Source organism: Rhipicephalus microplus, chromosome 1 (assembly GCF_043290135.1).
Source record: "Rhipicephalus microplus isolate Deutch F79 chromosome 1, USDA_Rmic, whole genome shotgun sequence".
NCBI classification, from domain to species: Eukaryota; Metazoa; Arthropoda; class Arachnida; order Ixodida; family Ixodidae; genus Rhipicephalus; species Rhipicephalus microplus.
In genome coordinates, this window is record NC_134700.1 from 246044909 (window position 1) to 246063090 (window position 18182).

The 18182-nt window shown below is 40.4% G+C and overlaps 1 protein-coding gene across 2 annotated transcripts in view; it reads right to left on the reverse strand.

Annotated features, from left to right (window-relative positions):
• Positions 1-793: 793 nt before the first annotated feature.
• The window catches only part of LOC119185401 (diacylglycerol kinase delta), a 184901-nt gene continuing 167512 nt past the window's right edge, over positions 794-18182 (reverse strand). For both annotated transcript variants that reach the window (XM_037434436.2, XM_075892061.1), the window contains exons 29-30: positions 13488-13934; positions 794-12638 (exon numbers count right to left, since the gene is read on the reverse strand). In XM_037434436.2, the coding sequence (XP_037290333.2) occupies positions 12567-12638; positions 13488-13934 (519 nt within the window). In that variant the 3' untranslated portion in view covers positions 794-12566. The remainder of the gene's footprint in view (positions 12639-13487; positions 13935-18182) is intronic.

Genomic DNA, 18182 nt, shown 5'->3' on the forward strand with positions numbered 1-18182 from the left:
TTTATGTAGACCGTGCCATTAAATTTGAAAGAAAATGTTACAAAAATATTATTCGATCACATACTTATAAACAAGCTGCAAAAGTTTTGCTGAATGAAAAGCAATTGAATTCTGCACTCGGGGTACAACAAGTGTGCTTTGTAATTATAGCTTTCTAAGAAAGGTTACGGCACTCAAAAGTTCTCATTTATGAAAGAAAAGTTCTTTTTCTTAAGTAAATTTCACCCTTTCTAAACAGTTATAACTTCCCAAAGTAACATTCAATGCAATTCAGCACTCTTTAAACATCCAGCTTTTCAGCTTAAACAAGATGATCAAAACTGAATAAATCTATAAAGCTTGAAAGAACGAAAAAGAAAATAACAAAAAACAAAATTATTGGTAGATCTTGTGACATCGGTAGATCTTGCCATCGGTAGATCTTGCGACAAAAATGCTGTAAAGGCTGAAACATTGATCTAGGATGAATGAAAATTGGTGAGCTTATGCATTTGTAGAGGCAGAATAAAAAGAAAACGAGAAAACATTTGAGAAAGATATTGTTTTGTCATTTTTCTGTTTCAGAAACCAGACACCCCCTTGTTTGGGCACTGGTTCATGCTTTTAGCTTGCTTACCATCATAAACGAGTGCTGAAGGGACATAGTGCTGAGTGCTTTTAAAACAACTGTGCTGGCCAGTAGCGAGGAAAGCGTTGCTACGATCTTGTTGCTTCTCATATTTCTTTTTAAAATGCACTGCTTTAGTGTGAGTGGCTATATCGGAGAAACCTACATGCAAATAATGTTCGACTCTTGCTTTCAAGTACGTTATTTATTGCCACTGAATAAAACAAAGGGCACGCATCAGAAAAACCACCCAAGTTGGGGGATATCATATATGGACAAGTGCACAGACCTTGAAAAAGGGAAAAAGTGCACACATTTGGAATGATACACTGTTTCAGTTGAGTGAATGCTGGCACAGGGGAGAAGTTGGCTGATGATTTTTTTTATTTGCAAGAGAAAAAGCAGCATGTGCTTTAGAGGATATTTTATATATGGACATAGAGAGTGCCTCCACACACAGAAAAAAAAAACAAAAAACAAAAAGCAGACATGCACACATACCTAAAGCCATCAAAAATGGATACACTCGTGCACATGTGTACATGGTGATCAGTAGTAAGACTCAAGATCTGTGTATAGCAGCTGCAATACAGCAGTAGCTAGCATATGGTTAAATGTATATGTTGATGCAGTTTGTACTTTTTCTCGAGGGTGTGTTTGTGTACGTCAGAAAGGAAAACAGGTGTCTTTGTCAGCACCCCTCAAGCCTTTGCAGTACTACATACTATTCACACCCACAAGATATATGCCGAGATACACGCTGAAGTAGTGTAATTTATAGCCTGAAAAATGTGAGAACATGTACAACACACACATGTAATTACTATTTGCAAGGAGTGTACATTGAGACCAAACATGATCGCTCATGAAGTAGTATAAATAGATAAAAATTGAATACATTAGAAATAATAGATGCATGATTTCTGAATATTCAAGCATGAACCATGAGAAATAATCATTAATTTGATTTGTGAAGGCATAAGTGAGCACCTTTCACAATATGAAAAGAACAAAAAAGAAAGCTACTTGACATTTTGTATGATTGGTGTTAGTGGCTAAAGCCAGACAATACTACATACCCCAGGCAGTAATAGTTCTGAAAAGGCTTGATTTTTGAGTAACCATCGATCAGCACCAAATACGCACTTGTCTATCCCACAATAATGAAATGAAAATACACAATGGAAAATACAATGCCTGAGAATGAACATACATAAACAACATAATATGTCAGGAATGTGCAGTCGACTGACAAGGATTGGACTTTTATGAAGTGAAGCTGCTTTCATGTGCTGGCGTCCTAAGAACATTAAAAAAATTGAAACTGGACACTTTTGACATTCGCATTTTTGTGAGCAGGGTCATTTCCTAGAAATACAGTGGGATGAACACTGCTTGACTGAGTTACAGGCTAATTACAAATACTCAATTTGGTACTGACAGGAAAAAAAGATCACTATCATACACACCCTGTTTCAATAAGGAAGAAATATTACGGATTGTTATCGTTAATTGATAGTATAATTGTGCTCATTAACACCACCACCAAGCATAATAAAAAAAAAGGAAATAAAAAGTTAGACCAGTTTCAAGCCATGTAAATGTCGAAAAGCAAGGCCATGATCGCTTGGGTATATGTGAGGGCAGACCAAGGCAGCTTAGTCTCATTTATAGTATCATCATGATGATCATCGTGACTTCGAGCACCATCATCATTTCTTTTCTTTATCCACTTCCCCTTCTGCCTGTGTGACACCACACAGACATGTAGATGGTACAAGTTGACATTATAAGAGCTTTGCTGTTAAAACAGGTTTACCTTTCCTACAGGCACAAATGGTGAGCATGGAACACTCAGAACTTGCTCTTCTCATGAGCACATCTAGCTAGCTTTAATATTTATGAATGAGCTTTCAGCGTCAGGCATAGCTCGGCCAGAAGGCAGCCAAGTGAATATCATAGACAAAGTGTCACAAAACAGAGATTAAAGAGACACCTAGTAATACTGAGTTTAGCCTTACGAGATATATCTTAAATGTTAAATTTGTGTTTATTTAGTAGAAGAGTGTTTATTACTGACTCAATTAGCTTCCACTGCTTACGCTTCTTCAGAGTTCCTCACCCTGTAAGTACAAAATTACAGATTCCAAAGTACCATTTTTGCGTGTTCGAATCGTTTTGTTACAACCAACTTGGTAAATTCTTTGGTTTTCTTTGAGTACAATATAGCAGTCATCGTGCTTCAATAAACTACAAACTACTGCTGACAGATGTCCAAATCTTGTGATGACATGTCACTTACCGACCCAGTTTAACACAGCATTCACCATTAATGTCCAATCAAGAGAAACCAAAAGCAGACACCAGTTAGATGAACACAGCACACGTGAAAAATTTCTGCCTTCGTTACTGTTATTGGTGTGATGTTCTACATGTATGTGCATCTGTTTATGCAACTGATTTATTTATTTATTTATTTACTTACTTATTCATTTACTTGAGACAGTTTGCTATGTCCAGTAGAGCAGTAAGTAAGAAACATATGTACAAAGCAAGCATGAGGCAAAAATACAACTTACGCTTTGAAGATGCAAAACTACGTAAACATCAAAGTTGGTCAAATTAGGTTTTGTAGTATTAGTCGAAATATTTCAATTATTTACAACAGCAGCACAATGAGAACAGTCATAAAGCATTTCATACTTACAGCACCTGCAAAATTTGTTCTAAGCATCATTGAAAATTCAGTATTAAAGCTCACAACCTGAAAGTGATGCAGTTTCACTTACACCTGCCTATGTTCATGTGCACTGAGGTTTAATTGCATCTGGTTATATAGTTAAAGCACTGTCTATTCAAGTACAATACAATACCTTGTTGTTACTTCAGGTACTTCATCTTTCACAGGCAAGATTTCCTCATTTCTAAGCAAATAATGAGCCATCCTCTGTACATGAGGTACCATGCTGCACTATTGCTTATAACGCATACATACACACAGGCTGCTAGGCAGCAGCCTTTGTTAAGTACAAGAAACTTTCCTGCAGAGCGTGACATGTGCTCACAATAATGCATTCACACAGAGCGCATGAACATAGGACGAGTGCATAAGTGCGAGAGTCGAAAAATTTCCCCAGACACTTGGGAATCTCCGACAGGGAGAAAGTGGTGAGGTTACATCTTTCCGGGAGCTATGCCAATAATTCACCTGTGCACATTGAGCCTCAACTGACAGGATGCATGGTGGGCCAAAGGATCCCCAACTATATTGGCACCTGATGAGCTGCCAAGCGTTAAACGTGAACTCGGATGAAAATTACAATCCTTGAAAACTTAAAAAGCCTGAAACAAGTCCTGCATGATAGTGCAGTGCGAGTTTCTCACAACTGTCTTGCCCTTTTGAAATATCTGTCAAGATGGTTAAGACGCATAGCTTTCCTTTGGTGTCATCATTTGCCTAAAAGAAATATGACCTCAGCATAAGTGAAACCCCAGGGCAACCAAAGCATGACCTTTACTACATCAGCTTGTGCATGCATAGCACCTCAGATGGCACGGCAGCATGCACAGTGGATGCTATATAAACTCACTTGGTGGTCGAACAGAGTTTGAGCACTTTTTAGGCACTGAGTCAGGTGAGTAGCCGAACACGGTGTATTCTACTCAAGTTGACAGCATATTTCTGTTTCTCCTTGAAATCAAGTGCCAGGACTCCTTTCAATTCGCAAAGTACTATGTACAAGTACATTTCGACATAAAACGCAGCACATGCTCACTGCTACTTTCACTAGGCAGTGACACAGATCAAAGCCACCCAGATATTACCATAGAAGGACTTCTAGCCACAACCTGGCACCTCACTACTGACCCTTGAACCACTTGTGAGCACAACGCTTAGATCACATCAGCAAACTGTACAAGCACACTCTTTCCGCTGAACGAATGAGTCTGCTACGGTACACAGGACCACATGAAGATGGAAACACAGTGAAAAGCGCAGCCGATGACGTCAGAGGGGGGGAGGGATGGGGTTGCCTTAAAAATGTTTACGAGACAAGTAGACTCACACTAGGAAAAAACAGCAGCGCTCGCTAGAATAGAAAGAGGACTTTTCATGGGAAAGTGTCTACAACAGCATGCGCGAAGTGCTACTGCTGCTGCATTATGTGCATGATGTCAAAGCATCCTAAGACAGCATAGAGAAAATGTGAGAGAAAAGGTTCTGCGAAGGACTGTAAGGGGTCCTCAGCAGGATACCAAGAAAGGCAAACAGCCATAAGTTACTGAACAGCAAGATGCACATATTCTTGCAAAATATATAACACTATACAACATTCAAACGGGACAGTAATAGAAGTGCTGTTCAGTTAGACACGACCACCTAGACAATTTTTGTGTATGGTCTTATGTAGAATGATCAAACCAGTCAATGTTAAGCTTCACTTTTAAGATCAGTGCAAGATGGAGTTAAATCACGCACAAATGCATTGCGTTGAACAAGATTTTTGGTAAAATGTGAACTAAACCAGAACAAAATTTCTACAAAGTGCATGTGCTAAAAATAATTGTACCGAGTCAAGATGCTTAATGTAGCACTTTATACTGATAAGTCTTCTATAACTTCGCACCTTCCTAAACGCATATTACCATTTTGAAGATATTTGCATAGCGAAAGATATATGACAGCGGCACAGTTCTATTAAACTGATTATGCTTTCAGCACAACTTGTTCATTGAACAAGCGCAGCTAAAATTTAGTAGGATATATACATAGCGTATGAACTCATGATCATGGATTTTAATAGCCTGTAACATGATAGACCCAAAAGAAAAAAAAAATGCAAAGGAAAAACAGAGAGCTTCCAGATGTAAGATCCCACCAGCAACATTTTTATTTAGAAAAAAGAACTACTCAAACATTAATTCCATCATCGAAAAGCAGGCCACAAAACACAATCGTCCTTCCCGAATCATTGATTGTGAGGACTTTGTTCTCTTTTCTTTCCACACATCTTTGTTGCATTTCGATATACAAGAATGTCACTGCCCAATAAAGGCACAAATTTCAAGGCCAAGTGAAGTCGCTGAAACTGCCTTTGTACGTCCACCGATTGCAGTTAGAAGGCCTTCTACATAAAAAGTTATGCAAGAGTTTTCTTGCCTTTGTACCATGGTTACAACACGTGCACCTACTAATGAAGAGAAAATGCTGTTAGGCACACAGCACTCCTCTTTAGCTTTCTGCGCTTCCGACAAGGTACGGTGCATTACAATCATCTATGTTACAAGTGGTCCTAGTTCCTCCTAATCTACATTCAGCGCATATAAAAGCTGAATGACTAAGACAGTAAAGCGAGTGACAGTATTTATTTGGAAGGCAGTGTAATAAACAAGGCTTATAGTTACAGTACACTGTACTTATACCTGTACTTCCAAACAGCGAGACTTTCATTTTGATCATGACCATTTGTCATATGTGCGCAGTACAACCCTGAGCAGTGAAATCTCTACGTACAAGCATGATTGCGGGGTTTTAAAGGTCAGCTAGCGAGACAAAATGTGTGTAATTATATTGTTGCAAAAATGTGTAAGATAATACAGTTGAACCTCTTTATAAGAGGCATGCTCCAGGCAACAATTCTTGTCTTTTATATGAGATGTCTCTTATAAACAGGGTACCTCGCATGCATTTACTTATCAACCCGTATTTTACTGTAGGCACACTGGTGCCTCTTTTTGGGGTTTGACTGTAAAGGGGTTTGACTGTAAATGCATCGCCCATAAAGTGATGGTATATGTTCTTTTACAGAAAGACACCCATGTATAGAACGTTACCTAAAAGTTCCTTTCAAGTTTGCACGGCAATAAATAAACATCATCCAAATGATAAATTTACACCACTTCTCTGGCTCTTCAGCAGAAAATTATACATTCTGTCTGTGCTATACTCACAGAAAAAAACATGACCAAGCATTGGTGAAAATCCCAAGCTATGTACAATCACTCTATCCTGTACTTGCTGGCTTATTAGCAGCTTAGATTTAATGCTTGTTGTAAGACCTCCACTAGCTAGTGCCCAGCACACCCTTTGTAACTTGGGTAGCACACTCTTTGTAACTTAGCTTTTTCTAACTTGGCTTTTGCAACTGCACTATCAGAGATTAAAGCAGTTAAGCTGAAGAATAATACCCACAAAGAAAAAAGCTAATTACAACAGAAAAATTACAAAAATGGGCAATTTAAGTTTAATGTATGGCATTACCATTCTATAACTTCAATACTACAGTAGACACTGCTTAAACAACCATTAAAGAACCCAAGGTGGTCGGAATTTCCGGAGCCCTCCAATACGGCGTCTCTCACAATCATATGGTAGTTTTGGGACATTAAATCCCACATATAAATTGATCTATCTGCTTAAACAAAACTAGCAGGGAGCTGAAAATGTGTTTTGTTTACTCCAAAATTTCATTCAAGGGATACAAAAAGATCATGCATGAATTGTTTACTTGAAAGCTATCAGAATGTTATTATATTGCTGTGGTGGAAAAATAAAAACATCTTCCAGTGCTCCGTTTTTATTATTGTAGCTTCTTTTTACAAGGCTGTTATGTGTGTGGATTGCCAACAATTAAGCACGGTCATTTCACGTTCATCATAGCACTATAGACTCAACTGCACCTCTTGCCACCCAGTCCAAAAATTTATGAACCCGCTAGTAAAATCATAGTACAAGCTGGGACACTTGGACATCACCAATATTTCCAGTTATTTCTTGAGCACTGCTCGCAAATAGCGAGGGTATCATATCGCCCTGGCATTGTGCACAAAGCAGCAACGGCAGCCTGATTGCAGCATGCTATGAACACTGCAGTGTACTCTTTTTTCTTCGGGATTCATTATATGCCCAGTAAAGTCATTGTTAGGAAAATGTTTGTGTCCCTTCTCTTCGTCCCGTGAGTTTGTGCGCTTTTACCGCCCATAAAGGAAAATACCACTGCACCTTCAGCGTCTAATTTTGCATTAAATATCATGCAAAAGCCTGTGAAACTTCATTTACTTCCATCATCTATGACACTACAACTCGATATGTTTATTACTATGAAATGCCGAACAAGGGCCACTACCCAAGCAAGCATCCCTTTCCTTTTTTGGGAGATTAAAAATACCATGTACCAATAACCATGCAAGCACCCCCTCCTGCTCTCGCACCGTTTATACTTCTTTATTTTATTTACTATATTTATTGTCTCGACAAGAGTGAATATAATGCAAATTCAATAAAGAAGTTCATAAGAAAGATCTGGGACCGAGCGAGAGAACCCCCCGCTAAACTTTGTCGATTTATCTTTCACTGAAAGGAAGGTAGGGGCATTTAGTTGGAATTTTCCGTTACACAAGTGGTGAAGAAGGTGGTGCTTTCGATTGAATTTACTGTTAACCAAAGTTCATAAAACTTGACACAAACTAATCGAAGTATCATATATAGGCTGTCAACCAGATTCTGACCACTATTTTATTTAAGCCAGTTTTGTTTAAGTGGAGCCTACTGTTACTAGTTTTCACTGACAATATCTGTCACTCTTGTAATTTGAAGTGGCGAAAATAAAATGCTTATTAATGAAACATGTAATTTGCACTATAGACATGACATGACTGCTGACTCAAAGCAGTAAAGACAAGTGCGCTTATACACACTGTTCACAGTAGGTGTCATTATTGCAGAATTGCATCAAAACGTAATTATTTTGGTCATTTATGAAAACTCTTCTACACTCCTGCTAGCATTGTTTCTGAACAGTGCCTCTTGTATGAATAGGGTAATGCAAAATGCAGGATTGCAACATGATATGCCTTTGTCACACGTCACGCAAAACAATAGAGATCTGAGCTCCTACAGCTCCAAGTAACTGAACAAGATACGTGGTGCTGCAAGTGATGCGCATTTTAAGCCGAAAATCCCAAAGCTTTAAACATCTAACTCATGTAAATTGTTCCTGGGTGAAAGTGAAGTGCCTAGAGTAGCAACAGCTACAGGAAGTTCACGTGAAATTAAAAATTCTACGATGCTTATTGTGTATTAGTCTCACTACTGCGTGCCCTTTGTTCTTAAAAAAGAGGACAATCGATGTTCTTTATGATGTGATTGAGTTTGCTTAGCTGACCCATGTTACCAAACCGTATTTGCCATGAAGCTCAGTCGCATGAATGCCTCTGCACAAGGACACCCTTGCAAGGAGCACAGCTCTCGTACAAGACACTAAGCTCCACAATGCAAACCCACAAAATGAAAACAAGTGAGACTAACCAAACAAATAATGTAAGTAATGAAAACACTGCATCTTGCAGAGAAGTGTCTGCTCATGGCAGCAGCAATAATCGGTAGATGCATATGTGTGAGTGAGATGTTTCGGGCCTGGTACTGCACATAGTGACGGGCGAAACGACAGAGGCATGAGTTCAGGTTGGCACAAATGGTATTGCTCGTGTGTGCAAGTACAAAAGTGTTGGTGTACATGAGAGACGGTGAGAACACGACAGGTGCATCGGGAGGTGCAGTCTGCTGTGCTTACACAAAGGGCAAGGCTGCAAAGGTGATTGAGTTTTGCTTTTGCGGTGCGCATACTACCACAGTGACGCAAATACTGCACTACAGAGGCTATGTATGAAAATACCGTATTTTCTTGCGTATAACTCATGTCAATAAAAACGGGAAAAATATGCTTAAGAAGTTATATGCAGGGATTACATGCATTTTTTTGTTCTTTTTGTAGAGTTAAAGTTAGGAGCGTGGGTTGTATGTAGGGATGGATTATACGCGAGAAAATATGGTATGTGCTTTTAGCAGGAGAATGTTTCAAACAAGTTTGGTGGAGCTGTGTAGCATGCACAGTATAATATTGCAGTGATAAAGTTTGCACGAACTTGAAGTAGTAATTGGTTCCATTGTAACTGCAGCAACTGTTCGTATGCCACAACATGAAATTTTTGTCAAGCCACTCTAGAAACACGTGGTGTGCTTAATTATCGACCAGGGGTGTCAAAAGCTGGCTGGAGACATGCAGTACCATGTATTAGTATACACCGAACAGCTGTTCAAGGCTGAACTTTTGTTGAAATACTGCAACTTGACTACCTAACTATATTGTAACCAAAAACTGCTTTATAGTACACATGAGAGACTAATAAAATTAAATTTACACTCACTTATAAGTTACATCATTGAGGAAAATAATTTATCTGTAAGCTGTTTTCGACGATCAGCCATCACATGAATCTTAAAGGGACACAAAAGTGAAACAATGATTTGGTTTAGGTTGATAAATTGTACTCCGAGAACTCTCAAGTCGTTATTTTGCCATCCTATGTTTACTAATAGAGGAGAAAATCAAAGACAATGTCACTTAAAATTCGTTCTGGAATATCCGCTTGCAACATCACAGTTTTCAAAGCGTATATTTTGTTATTTGGTGTGATTTGCTCAATTAAATTTTTTAAAACATGGTATGTTAAATCAATGGCCCCTTCAAAGGACAATGTACTTCATTTTTACCGGTTAAGAACTATGTAGGCCTCAGCAAAGGCCGTCTGACCTTATGAAGTCACGAAAATTGGTGCAGAAATTTCATGGTGGCGTCGCCACCTACATTTTTTTTTTGCACATTTTCTCGCTTGCCATGCCTCCACATGGTAAGAGGGCTGTTTTTGGTAATGTGAAACTGTAACTTACCATTATGAGAAAAATCGTTTTTCTCTTTTGGTGTCCCTTAAAGTAAAAGCATCCTGAAATTCATCTGGTAATATTGTTCAGTTGATCAACATTTTGCAGTTTGCAAAATCCTAATGTTGCCTGCCCTGCAAAGCTTCATTTCACTCTGGACCTCTATTCAACAGGCCTTCATACAGAGACCCCCTTCAAGCGTGCTTTCACAAGAACTGCTGGCATATCTGTCAGTGCCACCTGCTACTGCATATCGCTACAAGGTTAAATGCTTTCGAAACAGTTGCTGCATCCCGCATTTAGCAGCTGTTGAAGAAATGGTCACATTGTTAGCCTTTGTAGATACAAGCGAGGTGCCTTTAAAAGGCATCTCAACTGTTGTTCCCACTGCCAATGATCGCAGACTGGTGGCAACATGAAGGAGACTTAGAGGAGAAGAAAGACGAAGTTAGGCACAAGCAGTGGTAGGGCTCAGGTTCGCCGTTATGCAACATTCCTTCTGTCCCGGGTTTCGGTGCCAGAAGGAATGTTGCATAATAACGAACCCGAGCCCTACACCAAGAACTCCATAATTCCACTGTTCGTGCCTAACTTCCTCTTTCCTCACCTCTATGTCTCCTTCATGTTGCCACCCATCCGCAGCCATCGACAACAGTTCCTCTGAGGCTGTTGCAATGGCTTCTGCAGCTGCAGACTTCTACTTTTAGCGAAAATTACTTCGTTTGAAACTTTCAGGCTGTTACCTCCTTTTGAAAGCTACCCTAAACGTATAAGAGCAAGGTTTTTTACAAAATGGGCCCTTCATGACTTCCTTCTGTCATAATAAATCAATTTAAAAGCTTCTTGGTCTCATGTATTTCTATGAAAAGGGAAGAAGCCAGTAATAGTAATAAGCCATTGCAAGTATCAATGATGTCATCACAGAATGCCAACGTAAGCAACCACAGAGGGTCTATAGTGAAAAAGAAATGGCCTCTATATTTACCAGGCCTTTAATAGCTGATCTCCTAAGCTCTGAGGATCGGTGAGCTCTAGCAAGTTTTCGAAAGGGCAGTGTTGAAATAGAATAGCTACTGTTACGGTTCATTCAGGAGAGGAGATGTTTGAGAGTTATGATTTAGAGACCAGAACACTTCTGAATTAAAAAACAAAGGAAAAATACAAGATAAACTCAGCAAAACTCATGTAATACAAACTGGCGACTTGTTCTTTAGCATGCACTGTAGCATATGCCTGAACAGCTTTTGGCTCCAATGAAGGCTTTGCATGGCAACCAAGTCACGGATTTTCCGAAACCGACCATTTCAATACAAGGGCAGACATTGCAGATAATAAAACCCTCACACTTTCTGCTCTCTTTAGACGCAAGTCTTATGTAGTATCAGGGACATTACAGCTTGGAACACTGAGCATGCAATCTTATTAAATGTGACCTTCACTGCACACTAAGAAAAAATAAGTAGTGGATTAGTGCAAAGGAAATACAACAACACGACACGTGCAGTCTCGAGCACAAAAATTGCAACGCCCGTATTCGAGCACACGCAAAGATGTAGCGATATATACACACATTCAGCTTCGAGTGCAATCCAATACTGGTGGTTACGAAGACGTACGAGGTGCATTTGAAAATGTGTATATAAAAAGATAAAAAAATTACAGTAACATCACGGCTTCCCACCAGACAAACCCCTGGCAACCACTTTTGAAACTGCTCCACTAAGACTCTACTAGTATGCCACATGGTTAAAAACTTGTCATTTGCAGCAGGTCAAACTAGTCAGTCTAGTAACTGTAGTGTGCTCTGTATAATGCTGTACAAGATAAATCAGTAATGGTGAGCTCCAGCATTCACAGTGGAATGAAAGTTACTGGCCAACAGTCTTATTTGCTGTTCGCATAGAACGAAATGCTTGCAACTGTGTCACTTCTGGCAGAAGGGTCAACACATGGCAGCGGAGCACAGTGTAAAGAATAACTGGAGCGGCCCAAGCACGCTCATTCAATGTTGTCAGACTACGGTTACCTAAAATGGCCCTGTGTTGTGACTAGCACAATGTATGATGGAATGTCATTTGCTGAACTTAACTATTCAGCACACGCAGCACGAGCTTGATTGTCATCAGGCCGCAACATCCCGTCCTTGGTTGTGGTCCCATTGTTTTGGCAGCTGGTATTTGGTACCAATGAGCACGATTCTTCCCAAGCTTCCTTTGTGACCGATGCTTCGGCTCAATACTAGAGCTTTTTAAGGTCTGCCACTGCCTGAAGAATTCGCTTGATGTGGCCGACCTTGGTGATCCCGAGCTCCTGCAAGATCACGATTCACGAGAGACTTTAGGAAGAGAGCCTGCTAAATGTAACAGGCAAGAGTGACTAGACCAAATGGCTGGGCAAAATTAAGGACTAGCACAATTTTGAGGACAGATAATGATGTGTGAGAAAATGTTACACAGTGCTACAGGTCTGTACTATCGAATGGCCAATATAATTGTAGAACAATGCGAGCAAAAATTGTAAGAAGTAGAAAGGCGTAAACAAAAATTTATAAAGATCAAGTGCACATGCTAGTATCGATCTGAAGTGAAGGTTTACTCTAGCTATGCCAATTAAAATATATATATAACTGACAGCACCACGTGAGTCTATATTTTTCCTCAGCATTGTACAACCTCACATTGTTCCACTGTGAGGCTAGTTTGCTATCAAAATACCTACAGGTCGCCATTATATATGAAGATTCTTTGTAAGAATAATTTTTGTTGCCAACAACAGCGATGAACATATCAGTGTCTCTTCATTAGCATACAAAGGTTATAGTATTTTATTTAATGACACTCAAAATTGGGAAATGCATTATCTGTGCATGCATGTACACACACACCTTGTTCAATGTTCTTGATTAAAAAAGAAGACATGGGAAAAAAACATACAGTTCAATAAAACGTACAATATCAACTCACGAAAATTTGCACAGATTCATTTGATAACAATACTTCAAATGTTGACACTGAGACACTGTTCCAAATGGGAATGTATAAATGAGTTCCTACTCTGCCCCTCTGTCTGTCTGCATGGGCATAATGCCCATGTAGCGCGATATGCCACAACCTTTGCTTCCCTGCAAGCAGCTAAATGAGGAGTGGTAAGAGCGCGTACCTTGAGGTCCCGTCTCTCCAGGCTGAGCAGTTCGGGGCCACGAATGTCGTGCCGCAGAAAGTGCTCCTGGTACTCTCGCATTTGGATCTCAGCCAGCCAGCTCGCCACTTGCTCTGCTGACCAGGAGGACACTCCCGGACCCATGGCAGCCAACCTTTCTCGAGATCCGTGCTGCGACAACTTTGCCGGCGACTTTGCTGGTGACTTGGAGAGTGGGGGAGGAGCAGACTCCGGTGTGCTGCAGTGGGCCCCGCTAGAGCATGAAGCTAGGCCTATGGGTCCTGCTGAGCCATCATCGGTCGTTCCGCCTCCACTACTGATTGAGAGAGACGGCTCTCTCCTGGCAGGCGGCTGAGTCACCGACGTCGAGGATGACGAAGACGAAGCAGTTGCCTTGGAACGCTTCAGTTTCAGCTTGAACAGACTCCGAGGCCGCTTATGCTCTTGCTGATGCATGAGGAATGACAGCAAGTAGTAGGATGCCATGTTAATTCACGCGTGCAACCTTCGATTGCACTCCACTAGGCTCTCTCCCATAGCTCACACTACAGTGAGGCCTAGCTTTAAGATAAATTTGGCAACTAAAATGAACATGTGCCATACTTGTACAGGCCAGTATTATAGTTATATGTCCAATTTCAATGCAAAGATAATAGATGATCAAACGAGATGAGAATAAATAAAATATTGCTACGTGCATGAAACACACATTGCAAAAAATAAAAATATCCTCAAGTCAGATGCAACTTGGCCATACATTGCGATCTGAAGGCACTACATTCCGATCTAAACAAAACAGTGGATCAGGTCATCACACCTCTGCTCATTTTTATCGAGGTGATAAAACAGACACCAACAAAGTGCACACAGTCGCAAGCACTGTGGGTAGCGAAGGCACATAATGCAGGCAGCAAGAGTACAGCTGACAGGCAACACATGCCATGCAAAGGAAACACAATGATGATTGAAATCCTCACCTAGAGCAGTATGGGGTGTGGGAGGCATATTTCAGGGTGGAAGACAGACTTCAGCCAAAGGCCGAGCAATGAAATTGCTTAACGTATGTTGCCTGCTTCATTCAGTTATACAGCAGATGTCAAGCTAAAGCTTTCACAGCAATGTTAAACATATTTTGTCAAAGGCGATTTGAAGTCGATTTATATCAAAAGCCTGAGTGAAATGCAGCACATTTTTAACTTTTTCGATTAGAGCAGGTAATTTTAACTCACATTCAAAGCTTTCTCACACACACTCTTGGAGACTAGGTTGTCACAGTGTCAAAATTGAGCAAAACAATCGACTCACTGTCCTTCTAGCATAGCTGCTGACAACCAGCCTGATGACAGGTCAGCTTCCAGATTCACAGTATAAGTCTACTGCAGTTGAGTTGAATGAACCATGAGCAAGATGAAGTATTCAAACTGCATAAGTGCATGAAAGAAGATTTTCACTAGAAGTGGCATGATGCCCAATGGCTAACTGTGTGTGCCTGAGTGTTGTACACACTTTCCATAGGTCTCAGAAAATGGCATGTGCTGCAAGGCTACGCTTGATCTCCTTATATATATTTTTTTGAGTCAGCACCTTTTTATCTATATTTCTTTGCCAGTTTTAACCTTTTGTTTTTCTTTCCTTTCTCAGCTTTTTTTCCTCCTTTCATGTATTTCTTTTTCCTTTCTCTCAGTAGTCAATCTCTGATTTCCTACCTTTCCCCCTTTTCTTCAATGCATTTCGTTCTTTCTTTCTCTTTGTTTCTACCTTCAACTCTGTTCACTCCCTTGCTTTTTATCTACACCTCTTTTTCTTTCTGTGCCTCTTTCCCTCATCACTCATTCTCCCCTCTTTTCCCTCGCCTTCACTACCCTTTCTCAAGGCTCATTCACACCGAAGGTGGCGCGGCAAAGCGGCGAGTAGGTGAACCTGTTCAGAGCGCATGCCTCGTTCAGCAAGCCGTGCGGTAGAAGAGGCGGGCATCTCGCGCCCTGTGATGTGGCAATGCTGCTTCCAAAGGTACACCGCTGCACCTCCACTGCGTGGCGTTCCGATTGGCTGCGGGGCAAAGCGGCGAGCGTCAGCAGGCGATGAAAAATTGCTTCGAGAGCGATCGCTCTTGCCACCTGGTTTTTCTCCCGCTTTCGCCGCCTGGAGAGGAAGATTTTCCCGCTTTCTGCGTTGCCGCCTGGTCGCTTTGGCCGAACCGCCTCCGGTGTGAACAAGCCTTCACTCCTTGCTATACAAAATGCTATGCAAAGCTAGGATATGCTTTGCAAGCTTGCTTGATTAGCTGAGTGGTTATGACGCCTGCCTTTGGTTTGTGAGTGTGTAAGTTGAAATCTTGAAAATAAATTTTTTTTCCAGAAATTTTCTCTCTATCTCTCTCTCTCTGTACTCATTTTCTCGCCCAACAGAGCTATTGCATTCCATATCAGCAAAATCGGCACACATGTTCAGAGAGTGAAGCAGAAGAGAAAGAAGAGGAAGGCGGCGATAAAGATGATGAGAAGAAGGATGCATGCTGGTTTATGATAATAATAACAATTTTATATCTACCACACATGGCAAATCTCTATCATAACAGCTATGTTGTATAAAAGGTAAGAAGCAGGCACTAATAGCGGTGCAGTTATCGTGTCCCAGCCATAAACTCCACAGGATGCCCCGAGAAGGCACATCATGAGCGTTGAACAGCGATCTTTATTTCCTTTCTTCCTTTTTTTATTCCTTCTATTGACTCTAAGCCCAAGCAATGTGCTGCTCTCTTCTCACTCTATTCTTCCTTCCAACCACTTTTGCATCATCTGAAGCACCCTGAGCATCTCCTCAATTCCCTCCCTCGTTAAGAGAGAATGAATGCGACATCGTTACCAAAATGAGACGTGTCCACCTCAATCACAATGGCTTTACTTGAATATGTGGAATGAAATGCATGCAGCAGTTCTGGTTGTCGAATTTGCTCTGATGACGCTATGTAAAGGTTAGCGAGTTAAACTCATTTGCTGAAAAACCCATGTACACTGAGCTTGAAGGGCGAGCTGCTGAATAGACATAGAAAATTCGAAATGCAAAATATGCCTGTTCAAAGCTTATCTGGAATCTCTCAATGCTTCAGACAGATCCTTCAGATAGCAAAAAGCGAAAAATGAGCATTCCGTTTCTCGTAAACGAATATATAAAACCTAACTATTACCACTTCTTTTATATGCACACCTACTTGTGAGACGCCTATATTGGAGTGGAAGGCTTCTCGCGCATGGGTGGCCCTCTTTCCGATAACAAATGGCAACAACTAGTGTGACTCAGCACCTAGTCTCCTCTGCTATTAATATTCTTCACCTGATTACCTAACTTTCATTAGGTGAAGGTTACTAAAAAAGATTTATAATGATATTTTTGGAACACAAGTAAAATCCTGACTGCTCAGGTAGACAGTTTTACAGCCACAACATTGCCAATTTTATCAGCATAAATATTTTTGATGACACATGCAGTTACGAGGAGCACACTTGGAGATGCAATGTATGATATAAAATTAATTACATTAAATGTTGAGATACTAATTGGAATTTCCAAGTTCACTTTAACACTGAGACAGTGGATATCTGTATCCATTTCCGAAATACCCAGGATTGACCACATACAACTCAATTCTCATAAATTTAATTACTTTAAAGCTTTGTAAGCACATATTTTATTAACTTGTTAAATGGTTTTAATGCCTGAATGCCATGTGACAAGCTATCAGAATTATGTAGTACAGAATTAAATGAATTAATCAGGTACTAATCAATGAATCTATAGGCTTTTACACTGTTTAAATCACATAGAGTGCATTGAATTGTTGTTTGGATAGCAAATGAATTGAAGTGGATACAATTTGCACTAAATGTGAATTACAGCAACATATGCCACTAGCATCAACCAGTTTGGATCAACATGACAGCACACTACATATAAATGCACATCACTGTGGATGAATTCCTAAATATAACTGCTTGATTGATGGGTGCATCATACAAGTTTGTTCAGTGAGACATCAATCAGCTTCAATGGCCCTATCAAGTGCACTCACACACTGTGAAGCCAATGAGATTCAATGATAACACGCATGTTATAGTAATGTATTATATACTGATGTGTGAGCCTGATCAGGAGATGAAAGCAATAGCACACATAGCGTTACCTGCCATAGACATTTCCATAGCTGAATCAAGTTTACCTGCACTTAGCTCACAGCCAGGTATATGCTATCTATAGTTATGAAGTGTGCAACAACAAGGTCATGATGATTTGAGCCAGAAGTCGTCCCCGCTTTTGGTTACACAGTGCTTGCAGGGTCATAAGGCAAAAGCTGGGATAAGAAAACTGCAGTGGATGTTAGGATGCCCTGGGGCCTCAGTGCGTTGATGACAGGCTGTCTTGGTACAGACAGCCTGCTGTGGGCTGCCAATCGAAAGCAACACGATGATGGTGGATCAGATATCGAAAGCTGCAATGCAAGAGGAAGTGGGGCAATATACAACTGCAAGGGCAAAACAACCTGGCCCACCAGTCTAGTTATGCCTTTTTTTAATTATTAATGTATTAACTACCTGCCTACCTCTTCATTGTCACAACCCCTTCTTTTCTATTGAGTAAGCTAGACAGGGTGCAGTAGGTCTATGAATAAATATTACTGCAGAAATTTTCAAAAAGTGA